The sequence below is a fragment of the Loxodonta africana genome, chromosome 13 (genome assembly GCF_030014295.1).
Source record: "Loxodonta africana isolate mLoxAfr1 chromosome 13, mLoxAfr1.hap2, whole genome shotgun sequence".
Taxonomy (NCBI): domain Eukaryota; kingdom Metazoa; phylum Chordata; class Mammalia; order Proboscidea; family Elephantidae; genus Loxodonta; species Loxodonta africana.
Genome location: NC_087354.1, coordinates 52,333,995 through 52,346,923, shown reverse-complemented (window position 1 = coordinate 52,346,923; position 12,929 = coordinate 52,333,995). Strand labels below are relative to the sequence as shown.

At 50.4% G+C, this 12,929-nt stretch overlaps 1 protein-coding gene and 1 long non-coding RNA gene across 3 annotated transcripts in view; one reads left to right on the top strand and one right to left on the bottom strand.

Annotated features, from left to right (window-relative positions):
• Positions 1-382: 382 nt before the first annotated feature.
• LOC104846707 (uncharacterized) lies at positions 383-12,052 on the bottom strand. Its single transcript, XR_002787754.2, has 3 exons — positions 7,376-12,052; positions 6,649-6,859; positions 383-5,873 (listed from the first exon to the last, which is right to left on the bottom strand). It is a non-coding gene; the product is annotated as an uncharacterized LOC104846707 (long non-coding RNA).
• Positions 12,053-12,314: 262 nt separating this feature from the next.
• USP3 (ubiquitin specific peptidase 3) overlaps positions 12,315-12,929 on the top strand; it is an 87,901-nt gene continuing 87,286 nt past the window's right edge. Inside the window, exon 1 of one of the 2 annotated variants that reach the window (XM_064267433.1) lies at positions 12,315-12,528. In XM_064267433.1, the coding sequence (XP_064123503.1) occupies positions 12,438-12,528 (91 nt within the window). In that variant the 5' untranslated portion in view covers positions 12,315-12,437. The remainder of the gene's footprint in view (positions 12,529-12,929) is intronic. The other variant, XM_003418345.3, reaches the window with a different exon arrangement.

Here is a 12,929-nt window from a genome sequence, read left to right as displayed (position 1 = left end):
TCTCCGTTAGCAGCCAATCACTTAACCACTGTACCATCAGGGCTCCCTATGGGTGGATTGAAGATGGGTAGGCACTATTAAAGCCCTTATTTTATAGGTTTTAGACAATGCAGGTTCAGAGACGGTAGGTCACTTGTCCAAGGTCACACAGCTATTAGCAGGTGGAACGGCACTCAAACCCAGCTCTGTGCATTGCCAAAGCTAAGGCTATGTCCACCAAGTCACAGTACTCAAGTGCCAAACATTTCCTGAGAACCTACTATGTGCAATGCCCTGAGGCCAGTGGTACTTTGGTAAATATGCAGATGAATGAGGGCTGGGTAGCTCTTGCACTGGGGGTGGGGGGTGGGGAGGGATGAGAGTTTCTAACCCGGGAGGTTGTATGAACACGAAGAACATGGAGAGCTTTACTCCAAAGCAGAAAGAGAGAAGTGCCATCTCAGAGATACAGGCAGAACCCGATAGGAATATGGATGAAGGAGGGAGATTAATCCACTGTGACACTCTGTGTTAGGGTGTGTGTGGGTGTGTGTGTGAGTGTGTGTGTGTGTGTGTCTGTGGGTGTGTGTGTGTGAGAGTGTGTGTGTGTGCGTGTATGTGAGTGTGTGTGTGCATAGACAGAATATGAAAAGACGGGTGCTGGGGAGACTTCTTCTGGAAGATGGGCTTTTCCCTGGGCCTTGGTAGATGTGAGGATGTGCACAGGCCAGAGTAAAACAGGCAGAGGAAACAGCTTGAGGGAGAAGCCAGGTAGAGAGCATTCAAGATCTTCTCAGCAACCAGGCCTTGTAAGGTTGTAGGGAGAAGCAAGGCCGGCCGGTCAGCCAGGATTAAGTGTGGGGGATCTCTGATCCATGGAAGGGTCTGGGCTTGCTCCTGGGAGCAGCAGGAGCTGCTGAAAATGGCTGCTAGGGGTCAGGCAGGAAGGAGCTGGTGGGAGTTTGCCCTGAGAACTGGCAGTGGGGTTGAAGCCTTTGCATGGTCCTCCTGTTTGGGCGCTGCCTGCTGCCAGGCTGGACGCTAAGGGGGCTACAAAGAGGAGGGTGGGCCCTAGCATTCTAGTAGCTCCCTATCAGGCTAGCATTAGCGCCACTTGAAGGCTGTGGGAGCTGGGAGTTTCTTGGTATTTCCTGGGGGCCCAGCAGGAAATGAGGAGGGTCCAGGGCTGCAGGGGACAGAGAGTCCTGGGGGCGGAGGAGGGCCTGCGCATTAGCAGGGGATAAGGACTTCGTGAAAGAGAGGCTATTCAGCTCAGCCAGGACAAAGTAAGTGCTCTCACCCCGTACAAATTCAGCCTCATCCCTGACTGTGAAAATCTTTTTTAAGGAAGTGCAGGTGAATTTTTCCCCCCAAAATTCAGTAAAAGCTCAATGAACTTGAGAACTCAGTTGCCTGCAGCATTCAATTCACTAGAATTGTTTTTTGACTCAGTTATATGAAAAAGAGGTAAATGACCACAGACAAGTTAATATCAAGATGTCAACCATAAAAATACCTTCTACGGTGCCACAGTGGTTAAGTGCTCGGCTGCTAACTGAAAGGTGGGCAGTTTGAACCTACCAGCTGCTCCTTGCGAGAAAAGATCTGGTGATCTGCTTCCGTAAAGCTTACAGCCTAGGAAACCCTATGGGGCAGTTCCACTCTGTCCTATAGAGTCTCTGTGAGTCAGAATCAGCTCGACAGCACATACACCAAAAACAAGAACGATCACAGGCACAATCAGTGACACAGTGGAAGGTAACTCTGTGTAGGATGCGTTTGAGAGACATGGTGGAAGCAGCCCTGCCTCAAAGTTTGCTCCAGCCTCTTACTGTTTTTAGAGACCCTAAGTCCTGAACAACTCATGGTGTCCTCCTGCAATATATAATTCAAAATTTAAAATTAATATTTATGCTGTGTACATTCTCAACAAAAAATAAAATAAATTATAAAAATCAAAATCAAATGTAAAACAAAAAAAAGCTTACAAGCAGGCTACAATTCAACTGCTTTCTCTGACTGCAAAATCCTTACCTTCATTAGAAATCGACTTCTCTTTCTCTTGCTTGCTGCGTCTCCTTACCTGCTTTGCTGATTCCTTAACCAACACTCCCCTCAAAAGCCTGTCACCATATCTAAAGTCTGCCATGAGACTTCTGTTTTTTAAATAATTTTTATTGTGCTTTAAGTGAAAGTTTACAAATCAAGTCAGTCTCTCACACAAAAACCCACATACACCTTGCTACACACTCCCAATTACTCTCCCCCTAATGAGACATTCTGCTCTCTGAGACTTTTTTTTTTTAATCTGAAAAATGTTTGAAATTTAAGAATTCTCTATTGAGAGGCAGCAGAGTGGAGGTAGGGGCAAGTGCCTCAGCCTCTCTGGGCCTCAGTTTTCTCATCTGTGAAATGAGGAGGAGGAGAGTAGTGTCCCTCCCCTAGGGTCGCCCTGAGGATGAGACAACACACAGAAAACGTTCAGAAGAGTGCTTGGCACGTACAGAGCCTCTGTAAGTGTTGCCAGGTTTCACCCATCACCCTCACAACCACCAATGGAGGATCATCACCTCCATTTTAGCTAGGTGGTAGGCGGCTCAGGGTCCCTGGGTGGCACAAACAGTTAAGCACTTGACTACTAGCTGAAAGGTTGGCAGTTGAAACCCACCCAGCGGCACCTCGGAAGACAGGCTTGATGATCTGCTCCAGAAAAGCCACAGGCTTGAAAACCCTATGGAGCAGTTCTACTCTGTGCACTTGGTGTCACCATGAGTCGGAATCAACTCAACAGCAACAAGTAGGAGGCTCGGAGAAGGTCTGTTGTTGTTTTGTGTGGTCTAACCCATGCCGACTCACAGCAACCCTGCAGGACAGAGCAGGACTGGGTTCCCTAGGCTGTAATCTTTACGGGAGCAGATTGCCAGGTCTTTTCTCCTGTGAAGCCACTGGTGGGTTCGAATTGCTGACCCTTCAGTTAGCAGCTGAGCACTTAAGCATTGTATTACCGGGACTCCTTCAGAGAAGGTAGGTAGCTTGGTTTAGGACACACAAACAGGACTACCTGGGAGTCAAACCCACCTCTCCCTCCCACTGTTATATAAATGGCTTTGAGCACAAAATCACGTTAGGCTTTAAAAAACTTTTAAAATGTTATTTACTTATTTATTTTTTTTAGTACAAACTCAAAAGGAACAAAAGGGTGTACAGTGAACTTCTCTCCCTTTCCCTTCTCCCACCCAGTCTCCTTCCCCAGAGCCAACTGTGGCTGGTTTATATGAATCCTTCCAGAGATACCCTGCACATATACAAAGCTCACCTGTGCTGTACACGTTTCACTGCTTCTTGTTGGTAGTTGCCACAGAGTCAATTCCCACTAGTGGTGACCCCATGTGTGCAGAGTTGAACTGACCCATAGGGTTTTCGGGACAGGTCAGGGGCAGAGGCAGAGGCAGAACTCCAGCCTGATTGGGTCTAAAGCCTGTTTTTCCCAGTGAATTCGTTGGCTCTTGGAAGGGTCTGGGGCTGTGAAAATCTATGTTCTGGATATTTGAGTAATCTGTTTTCTGGCTAACTATCTGAATATTCCGGATAGCTGAACTGTCAGGTCAGACTAAGGCTGGGAGAGAAGAGGAGGCAGACATGGAAGGTGGACATTCTCTAAGCCCAGTATCTTTGCCTCACTAAAATTTTACTTCTTAAAGTATCTTGGCCTTTTCCTCGCAGTGGGTTGTAAGCTCCTCAGGGGCATGGGCTCTGGGGGATCAGCTTGTGATGAGGGTGGGTGGAGTCACGGCCACATTCTAATCCCTCCCTACTTGCTTCTAGCTAGGCATGCACCGTGGTTTTAATTTGCATTTCCTAGATGACTGATGAAGTTGAACATCTGTAGATGTTGAATAATTATTAGAAGGCCGCTGGGTGGCGTACACACTGTTAGGCACTTGACTACTAGCCGAAAGGTTGGTGGGTTCGAACCCATCCAGAGGCGCCGTGGAAGACAGGTCTGGCAATCTGCTTCTGAAAGATCAAAGCCTTGAAAACCCTACGGAGCAGTTTTACTCTGCACAAATGGGGTCACCACGAGTTGGAATCAACTCAAAGACAAATAACAACAACAACTAACCTAAAGGTTGGCAGTTTAAATCCACCCTGCCACACTGCTGAAGACAGGCCTGGTGATCTGCTTCCGTAAAGATTATAGCCAAGGACACCCTGTGCAGCAGTTCTGCTCTGCAACACATGTAACACCTGGGGCCGCCGTGAGTCAGAATCGACTTGATGGCAACAGGTAATGGTAACAGTTGTTAGCTCCTTTATTTATCCTGTCTTATAGCCCCTTCTTTCTACATCTGTGCTCTTTCCCCTTCTCCTAGGACCTGGCCAAGTAAAACCCTGACAGATGCCAGAATCCTGGGGACCCAGATTTCTCTGTGTTGGCAGCTCTCTGTTAGAGTCCTTCAGCAGTCCTTTACCATCTGTCCTCTGCCTACCTTGCCAGCCTCAACGCTCAGTCTTCCCTCCCTTGCACATGAGTCTCCAGCCAGACTGGCAGTCTCAGATCCTCTCTGAGCCTTTGCAGATACTGTTCCCTCTGCCTGGGACACTATGTCCGTTCCAGACACATTACCTGGCTAACTCCTAGTGTCAATCAAGTCTCAGGTCATATGTCATTTCCTACAGGAAGCCTTGCCTGATCTCCTACCCCCACCCTAACCCCACCCACCAGCCAGGGCTAGTTGCCCTCGCTTGTGGCTAAGCAACATCCTGTACTTCCTCTCCTCGGCTTATCACTCTGTGTTGCAATTGCCTGTTTGCTGGTCTGTGTCTTTTGCCCTCTCCCTTGGCTCTTTGAGGATGAGGCTGTGTATTGTTCACTTTGTATCCCACGCACCTAGTGCATCAGTGATGTTTTTTGAACAAATGCTCTGGCCCAGATCCCTTTAAAAGGGCAAAAATCTAGACTTACTAAAATCAATGATTTCAGGCCTTCATCTCCCAGCCCTTCTTCCTATTTGCCAAATTCTCAAGGAAACAAACGGACATTTATTGAGAGTGTACTCTACACAAGCACCAAGCCAGGCCCTTTACTCTCTGAGGTCATTTGCACAATTAAAAGGCTTAAAGCTCCTGGCCTAGCTACGTTTGACTAAAACTCACTTTGAAGTCCAATCAGGCATCCAGTGAGCCCAGGGGAATGAGTGGTATCACGACATATTCCGTCTTGACCGTGTAGAAGAGATGTCAATAGAGGTGGACCAGTGTAGTTCTGTGCTCCAAGTCTCTGTGTCTTCAGTGCCTGGCAGGTGGCAGGAGCTCAGCCAAGATTCATGAATGAACAAATGGTTGAAGAGGAAACACAGAGAAAGGCAGACTGGCAGCCTCAATGATCCACATTTCTTTCTGGGCTTGGCCTAATATATTTCTCCCATTTCCTCTATGTGTTGATAAACAAAACTGGACACTGAAGTATTTCTGTCGAGGGCAGCTGTCCACCGCGCCAGCTGGAGCTGATCCTTGTGATTTCTGCTCAGAAGCCACTGATGAAAACATGGCCGCGCCGAACTACAAGGGAAGCTGAGAGACTTGTAGAGTGAACTCAGGAGGAACAGGAAACCAAGTTAGGGTGAAAGGCTAGCAGTCTCCGCCACAGGATACAAAGACGACCTTGCCTCTTCCTGTGTCACTAGGTGGCCGTGAGCTAGTCACAGGATCATTGGATGCTCTCTCTGGAAAGACCTTTGGTGATATTTAGCCCAACTCTCTGATTTTACTGATGGGAATACTGAGGCCCAGAGACAGAAGTGATTAGTCCACCATCAAAGTGTTGCTGGGTGCTACAGCCACACTGCTCTGCTGCTTTGTCAGTGCTGTGTCTGCAATATGGGTCATCACCTCTGTAAATGTATATGAAGGCACATTTTAATACTCAAAAGTTAAAAAAAAAAGCAATGCAAATTAAGATGTTGATGATGTAATAATTATTAAAAATGGCTCTGAACATAAATGATCCTTTAGTTAGTCAGAAGGCTCTTCTGTATCCTGTGGTCTCTAAGAGTCTTCCTCACTATTAGGAACTTCGGCAACCTCCCTCCATGTAATACTGAAAACTCATTCAGCTGACCATGGGTATGAGGGGTGAAACTCTATCTTTGATAAAAGACCAGTTGCTAGTTTTGCAACATAATATTTGGTGCCTAGTTGAGATAAAAATAAATGGAAGTTTCTGTTTTTAGGTAGTTGAAATACTTTCTCTGCATAACCAGGGGGCCATTACACTTAATTATGGGTATAATCAGTCTGAAAAGGGGCATTTCCAAGGACATTAGATCAACAAATACAGTCACGTGCCACATAACGTCCGTTCAGGCAATGTCTGACCACATATACATCCGTGGTCCCATGAGGGTATAAAAGGGCTCAGAAATCCCAATCGAAGAATGGGACGTAGTAGATGTAACTGAATGTAGCGAACACAACAGCTTCGCAAATACAACATGTGTATCTCATGCCTCTTGCATACAAAGCGACTGTGCTGCAGGCATATAATGGTACAGTACACACATAACCTATAACACGTATGTCTTGACAGCCTAATAAATGCCTGCGTTGCTAGCTGATGTATGTACTGCACTTCCTCTTGTTATTTTAATGTGAGCATTCCCTACTTACAGATAAAAAATAGTCCATATAGCAGTGTATGCTTTGACTTGTAGGCAGCAGTATCCAATCTTGTGTATCAAGCGTCTCTTGAGTGTTGCAGCATTCTCTCTCTGTTTAATTTTCTTTCGAAAATATTACTGTGAAGTGTACCATGCCTTCCAAATGTAGCAAACACAGTGCTAGCGAGAGCAGCAGCAAAAGGCAAAGGAGAAGGATCGATCTGGAAGCGAAACAAAAGGTTATTAAATGACACAGAGGTGGAAAATCAGTAAAAGCTGTTGCTCGTGATTGAGACATGTTCGCACGAGGTCCAAATCACATCACGCCCTATTTCACAGAACGTTTTGTAGATGCTAAGTGACACATGACTGTATATATATTTTTAATACAAGCAGCCCCTAGATTATGAGCTAGTTCCAATTCCAAGTCTGTCTTTAAATAGAATTTGTATATAAGTCCGAACACTTAGGTACAGTTTGTATCTAACATTAGTTAGTCAAATGTTTGTCTTAGTACATGATGTATCTTTCTATGCATAAAAAACCATTAAAGAAACACTTCCAGATACACTGAAACATCTTTAACATACAGTAATAATAAAAACATTTGATGCACGTTGCAAAGTAGCACCCGTTTGTAATTACAAACCATTGTATGTACCCGGAATTTTTAATATAATAGGCTTTACAGGGCTGGTTCGTAACTACGGGTTGTACGTAAGTCAGACATTCCTAACCTGGCACTGCCTGTATCTGCTATTGCTGAAGCCGAGGCTGAGGGTCCACAGATGAAAAGCACCTTCTCGCAAGGGGAACTGATACATAAACACAAATAAGGACACTACGTGACAAGCTGCAGGGACAGAATGGGAGGGGGCTTAGAAGTCTGCTTGGGTGAGTGATGGAGGGCTTTCTTGGGGAAGCTATAGGTGCTGCTGCTTCACGGGGAAGGAGTAGGAGCTGGCCAGGTAGGAGGGAAACAGGTAGGGGAGGACACAGGCGTGAGGAAGCATTTGTTACATACTCAGAGAACCATTTAGGTTCTGCTGGAACAATTAAAAAAAAAAAAGCTTCAGTGACAGAGATGCTAGGTGATGGTGATGGCTCATGTATGCCAGGCAGGGGGCTTCTATTTTATCCTGGCAGAGATGGGGCACCACTGAGGAACTCTGGGTAAGATGATGCAAAAGGGCTGCATGGAAAAAAAAAAAAAACTGGGGAGAATGACTGCAAACATTCCTGAGTAGGGAAGACAGCTCATGGATGAAGTCCATCCCTACCATTCATTTATTAAGTCATTCAACAAATAGTTACTCAGGGCCTGCCATCTACCAGGCTGGAGTCCAGGAGCTGGAATCAGGCAATGCACAGGACTGCAAGCTCTGTTCTCATGGGGGAGACTGACAATACACGAGAAAACAAGCGAGGAGGTATCAGATACGTGCTGCTAGGAAAATTCAGCCAGGTGATAGAAGAGTCCCTGAGCGGCAGCTTCCCCCACTCCCCCTCCTCCCACCAACACTCTGAATACTCACCAAGCCTCCTTTTGATCTAACTTTAGTTTCCCAAGGAGGCTCTGCTCCTAGAAAAATTTCTACTATAATTAAACCAGTCCTCTAGGTATTTCCAATAAGCCTTGTCCGAGTCGGGTGGCTAGAGTTAGTTTTCCCCAGGGCCTGGTCACTTTTACTATATATATATAGAGAGAAAGAGAACCTAAATAGTTCTCTGATTATAGAAAAAATGTTTCCTCACACCTGTGTCCTCCCCTACCTGTTTCCCTTCTACCTGGCCAGCTCCTACTCCTCCCCCATGAAGCAGCAGCACCTATAGCTTCCTCAGAATTTTGTCAGAATTCTCAAGTTTAAGGCTACAGGAAGGTTGCAGCAACCTTGAGACCTTTCCTGATCATGATCCCAATGGCAACAGATGTCTTTCCCCACTCTTCCCATCCCTTCAAATATATATGAATATGTGTGTATAGATAGATAGGCAAATAGATAGGTGTAGACGAGAACCATTTGACAGTATGATCGAAATTGCGGCTTCCTGTTTGCCTGGAGATTTTGCTCTTTTAAAGAGCTCCATCTACATGGGATCAAATTGACAACAGCTACTTGAAAGGTTAGATAGGAAGCTTAGGGGGCAATGAGATTAGGTTAACGGGGGAGGAACAATTCGGAAAAGGAGGGTGAAAATGGTTGCACAACTTGAATGTAATCAACGTCGCTGAATTGTACATGTAGGAATTGCGAACTGGCGTATGTTTTGCTGTGTACATTTTCAACAAAAACGAATTATTTTTAAAAATTGTGCATTCCTCCCCTCTGAATAATACAAACTTTTAAAACACGTGGGCAGGTTGACATCTAGAGCACCCTCCCACGGCCCCCCCCCTTTCTCCACCCTGGCAGGCAGCCGGGCGTCCCCTCACACCGGAACAAGAGGCTGGTGCATCATCACTACGGCACTGATATGTCAGGGCTCTTCAGTGCCAAGGTGATGCAGGCCAAGAACAAGAAAGCCAAGGTTCCCTGAAATGCAGCTGAAGAAACAGGGACTGGAACAGCAGATTTCCCAGCGTGCCCTGTGGTCTTCCCCATGACACACTCACTGCGGTTTCTATCTTTTTCTTCTTCTTCTTTTTTAATCTTAATTACGAAAACTTTCAAAGACACTGGAAAGTTCGCTGTGTTTTTTTTTTTTTTCGGCCGGGGGGACTCTAGCGAAAGCTCCAGAAAGGCCTTTCTGATTTTGCCCAACTCCCTGACAGTCATATTTTGCTCTCAGGGACTCTTGTAGCTAGGGAGTCACTAACCAGAGCCCCTGCTCATAGGGGTTTTCATTCTAGTTGGAGAGAAAGAAAAACCCAGTGCCGTCGAGTTTTTTTGTTTTTTTTTTAGTTTTTATTAGTTGGAGAGAAGCCACTAATAAAAACTAAAAAACAAATGAACAGCTTACAATTTACAAGGTGCTTTTACTTTCCTGGTTCCATTAAAATCATAAACTCAGAGCTGAAAGGAAATTTAGAGATCCCCTCCAAGGAAGCAAATACTAGGTGTATATAGGTTACTTCCTAAGCTCCTGAACATGGTAGACACTGCTCGCTGATCACTCACTCCCTCATCCATTCACTTACTGAACACTTATCTACTGGCCACCCTCCATGGTCCTTCTGCAGGTTAGGTTAGGGAGAGAGCGGGGAACCAGACACACTTGTTTGCTACCCTTCTACAAGTGGAAGGCAGACATTAAAGAAAGAATCACATGCATGAAGAGTGGAGGGAAGCTGGGGGTGCAGCAAGGTCAGGAAAGGCTTCTCTGAGGAAGTGGTGTTCAAGCTGAGGTCTAGAGGATAAGGAAACAGAATCTCTGAAAGGCTGAAGAAGGAAGCAAGCACCTACCAGCATGAAAAAGGCAGGGCGTGCTCCATGGCCTATGCAGGGGACGTGGATACTAACTGGAGGAGGTATTCCGGCGAGAGCTGAGAAGTCTGGCTCAAGTCAGGCCTTAACAAGAGAACAGGACGATAGGAGGAAAGGTGTGGAAGAGCTTGAGCAAACGTCAGGTGTTAATCTATGCTCTTTATCCTCTTCCTTTCCAGGGAATTATGCTCTCACCCTATGCCATTAAATAACAAGAGCAACAACCTGTCATTTATTGGCCACCTACTACCAGCAGGCAATCCTCATGAATTCTAACATCTGTCTTGTGAGATCAGTATGATTTTTCCCATCTTACAGATGAACCAAAGTCTTGGGGGGGCTAAGGACACTTGCTACCGGTTAGCCATCAAGTAGTCAGCAGACCAGGATTTGAACCCATGCTTCCACAGCAGGCACACTTTCCACAATTCCTTACTGCCTACCGGTTAGCCATCAAGTAGGCAGCAGACCAGGATTTGAACCCATGCTTCCACAGCAGGCACACTTTCCACAATTCCTTACCGCCATAAAATCCGAGGACCGAGCCTCCAACAGTAATCAAAACTTGGAAAACGACAGGGGACCTTTCACTGGAGGAAAGGGTCGCCAGGATAGCCCCAGGTGGATGGACACCATTAGGGAAAGGAATGCGAGGAAGAAATCAAGTCATGGGGGAGGGCGGGCAGTGGAGGGGTGGGAGAAGTGACCGAGGGGACGTCCCTGGGTTCCAAGGCTGCACTGCGGGGAGGTGCCCCGCTCTAACCACTACCCTGCCCGGTTAATCATTTCCTGACCTTCCTTCCTGCTCTCGCCCTGCCTGCAGGATTGCCACATCAGCCTCCTCCCTGCCGCTGCTCGCCTCCTAGCCCGGTTGCTCCTCCGCCGGGTTTTACAAGGAGCCCCAATTTTGAAGCAGTATTTATAATTGCCCCGGACGCCTCCAAGACGGTGCCCCAGAGAGGTCTTTAGCTCCCTAGGAAGTAACCCCTGTTCAAACGGCCTCTTGAAGCTTGGACTTTACCCCCAGCGACTTTCTAAAAAGAGGCCAGACAGCAGAGATCCCATCCTGACCCTGATCAGTTACAGACTCGGTTTTCCCAGCGGTAGAAAGGGGCGGTAACAGCAGCGGGCAGGGTGTTGCCTGGTTAAACGAGGTAATTGTATGCAAAGCGCCCGGCTGGTGATAGCTGTGGGTGTTTAACAAATATTAGAGCCCTTCTGTTTTTATCTCCTGTTTTTTTCTTTTTTCTGGGCTCAGGTAGCAGACTCAGGTTATGTGGATCTCACTTAAGCTTCCAGCAGGGGACGAGGAATGCAACTCCAACGGCGAATCCACAGGCAGGGTCGGAACCCAGATCTTAGGCGCACCTTTGGGCTCAGCCACCCAGCAGCCAGGTGGCTGGCGGGGCCCCGTGCTCAGCCCCTGGCGCAGGGCCAGGCCGCACCTGCCGCAGAGCGCCAAGCACCCAGTCAGGGCTGCAGTCAGGGCCGCAGGGCGCCGAGCACCCAGTCAGGGCTGCAGTCAGGGTCGCAGGGCGCCAAGCACCCAGTCAGGGCCGCAGGGCACCGAGCACCCAGTCAGGGCCGCAGGGCGCCGAGCACCCAGTCAGGGCCGCAGGGCGCCGAGCACCCAGTCAGGGCCGCAGTCACGGCCGCCCTGAGACCCGCCAGTCCGCTGGGCCGCCCGGGCCAGCCCTCGGCCTCTCTGGGCGGGTTTCTTCGCGTGTAACACGGGGCCGAAGTGCCGCCCGCCCGGCCGCCCGCCTGGGTGATTCCCTTCCTCCCGCCGCCGCCTGGCCGGGTTGCCACCACCGAGCCGCGGTGCAGTCAGGCCGCCCCACACCGCGCAGGGCCAGCCCTCTCGGCCTGGGGGCGCTCGCCCGGCGGCGGGAGACGCAGCCGGCAGGACCGCCGTGCCCGGCTCGGCGCCCCACCCTCCCTGGGGCCAGGGAGGCAGCAGGCGCGGGGGACCGCGGACTTGGGGAGTAACTCTGTGCGCCGCCCGACTGTGGGCCGCCGGCCAGCTCGCCCCGACCCCACTCGGCGGGGGGGGCTGGGGGCGGGGCGGGCTGGGGGCGGGGCCTGGTGGGGGCGGGGCCGGGCGGGGCGGGGCCGGCCTGGGAAGGCGGAAGCCCCAGCCGAGGGGTAGCGGCAGAACCCGGATCTAGGACTCCCACGTTCTCCGGAGCGGCGCGCCGGGAAACGGCGGCCGGGAAAACCCGGCGCCCGGAAGCGCTTGCTTTCTTTGACGCAAGGGCTCGGGACGCAGCCGCCGTCGGCCGAGCGCCCGGCGAGGAGCGAGCCCAGACGGAGCCTCCCGAGTCCCTCCGCCCCCACGTCGCCCGGCCCCGGAGTCTCGGTCCTCCTCGTGGCCATGGAGTGTCCGCACCTCGGCTCCAGCGTCTGCATCGCTCCGGACTCCGCCAAGTTCCCCAACGGCTCCCCGTCGTCCTGGTGCTGCAGCGGTGAGTGCGGTCCGGGCCGGCGCGGCTGCGCACCCGAGGCCCCGGCTCCGCCAGGCCTGCCGTCTAGGGGCCCCGGGCGGGCGGGCGGGCGTCCCGGGCCGGGGCTGAGGGCCGGCGGGGCCGGCGGGCCGCGGAGGGGCGGGAGCGGCGGCCGCGGCGGCTCCTTTGTTTCCCGCGGCCCGACGGCCCGGCCGGCGGAGGGGAGGCCGCGGGGGCGGGCGGGCGGGGACCCCGGGCCGGGCGCGCCCGCCTGGGCGCCGGGGCCGCGCGCTCTCGCCGGCCGGCTGGCTGGTGGCGGCGGGGCCGGGAGCGTGCCGGGCTCGGCGCAGCGGCCGCACGTGTGGCGGCCCGAGGTGCGCCCCCCGCCGGAGCCGAGCGCGCTCAGGGCGCAGCTTTGTCTG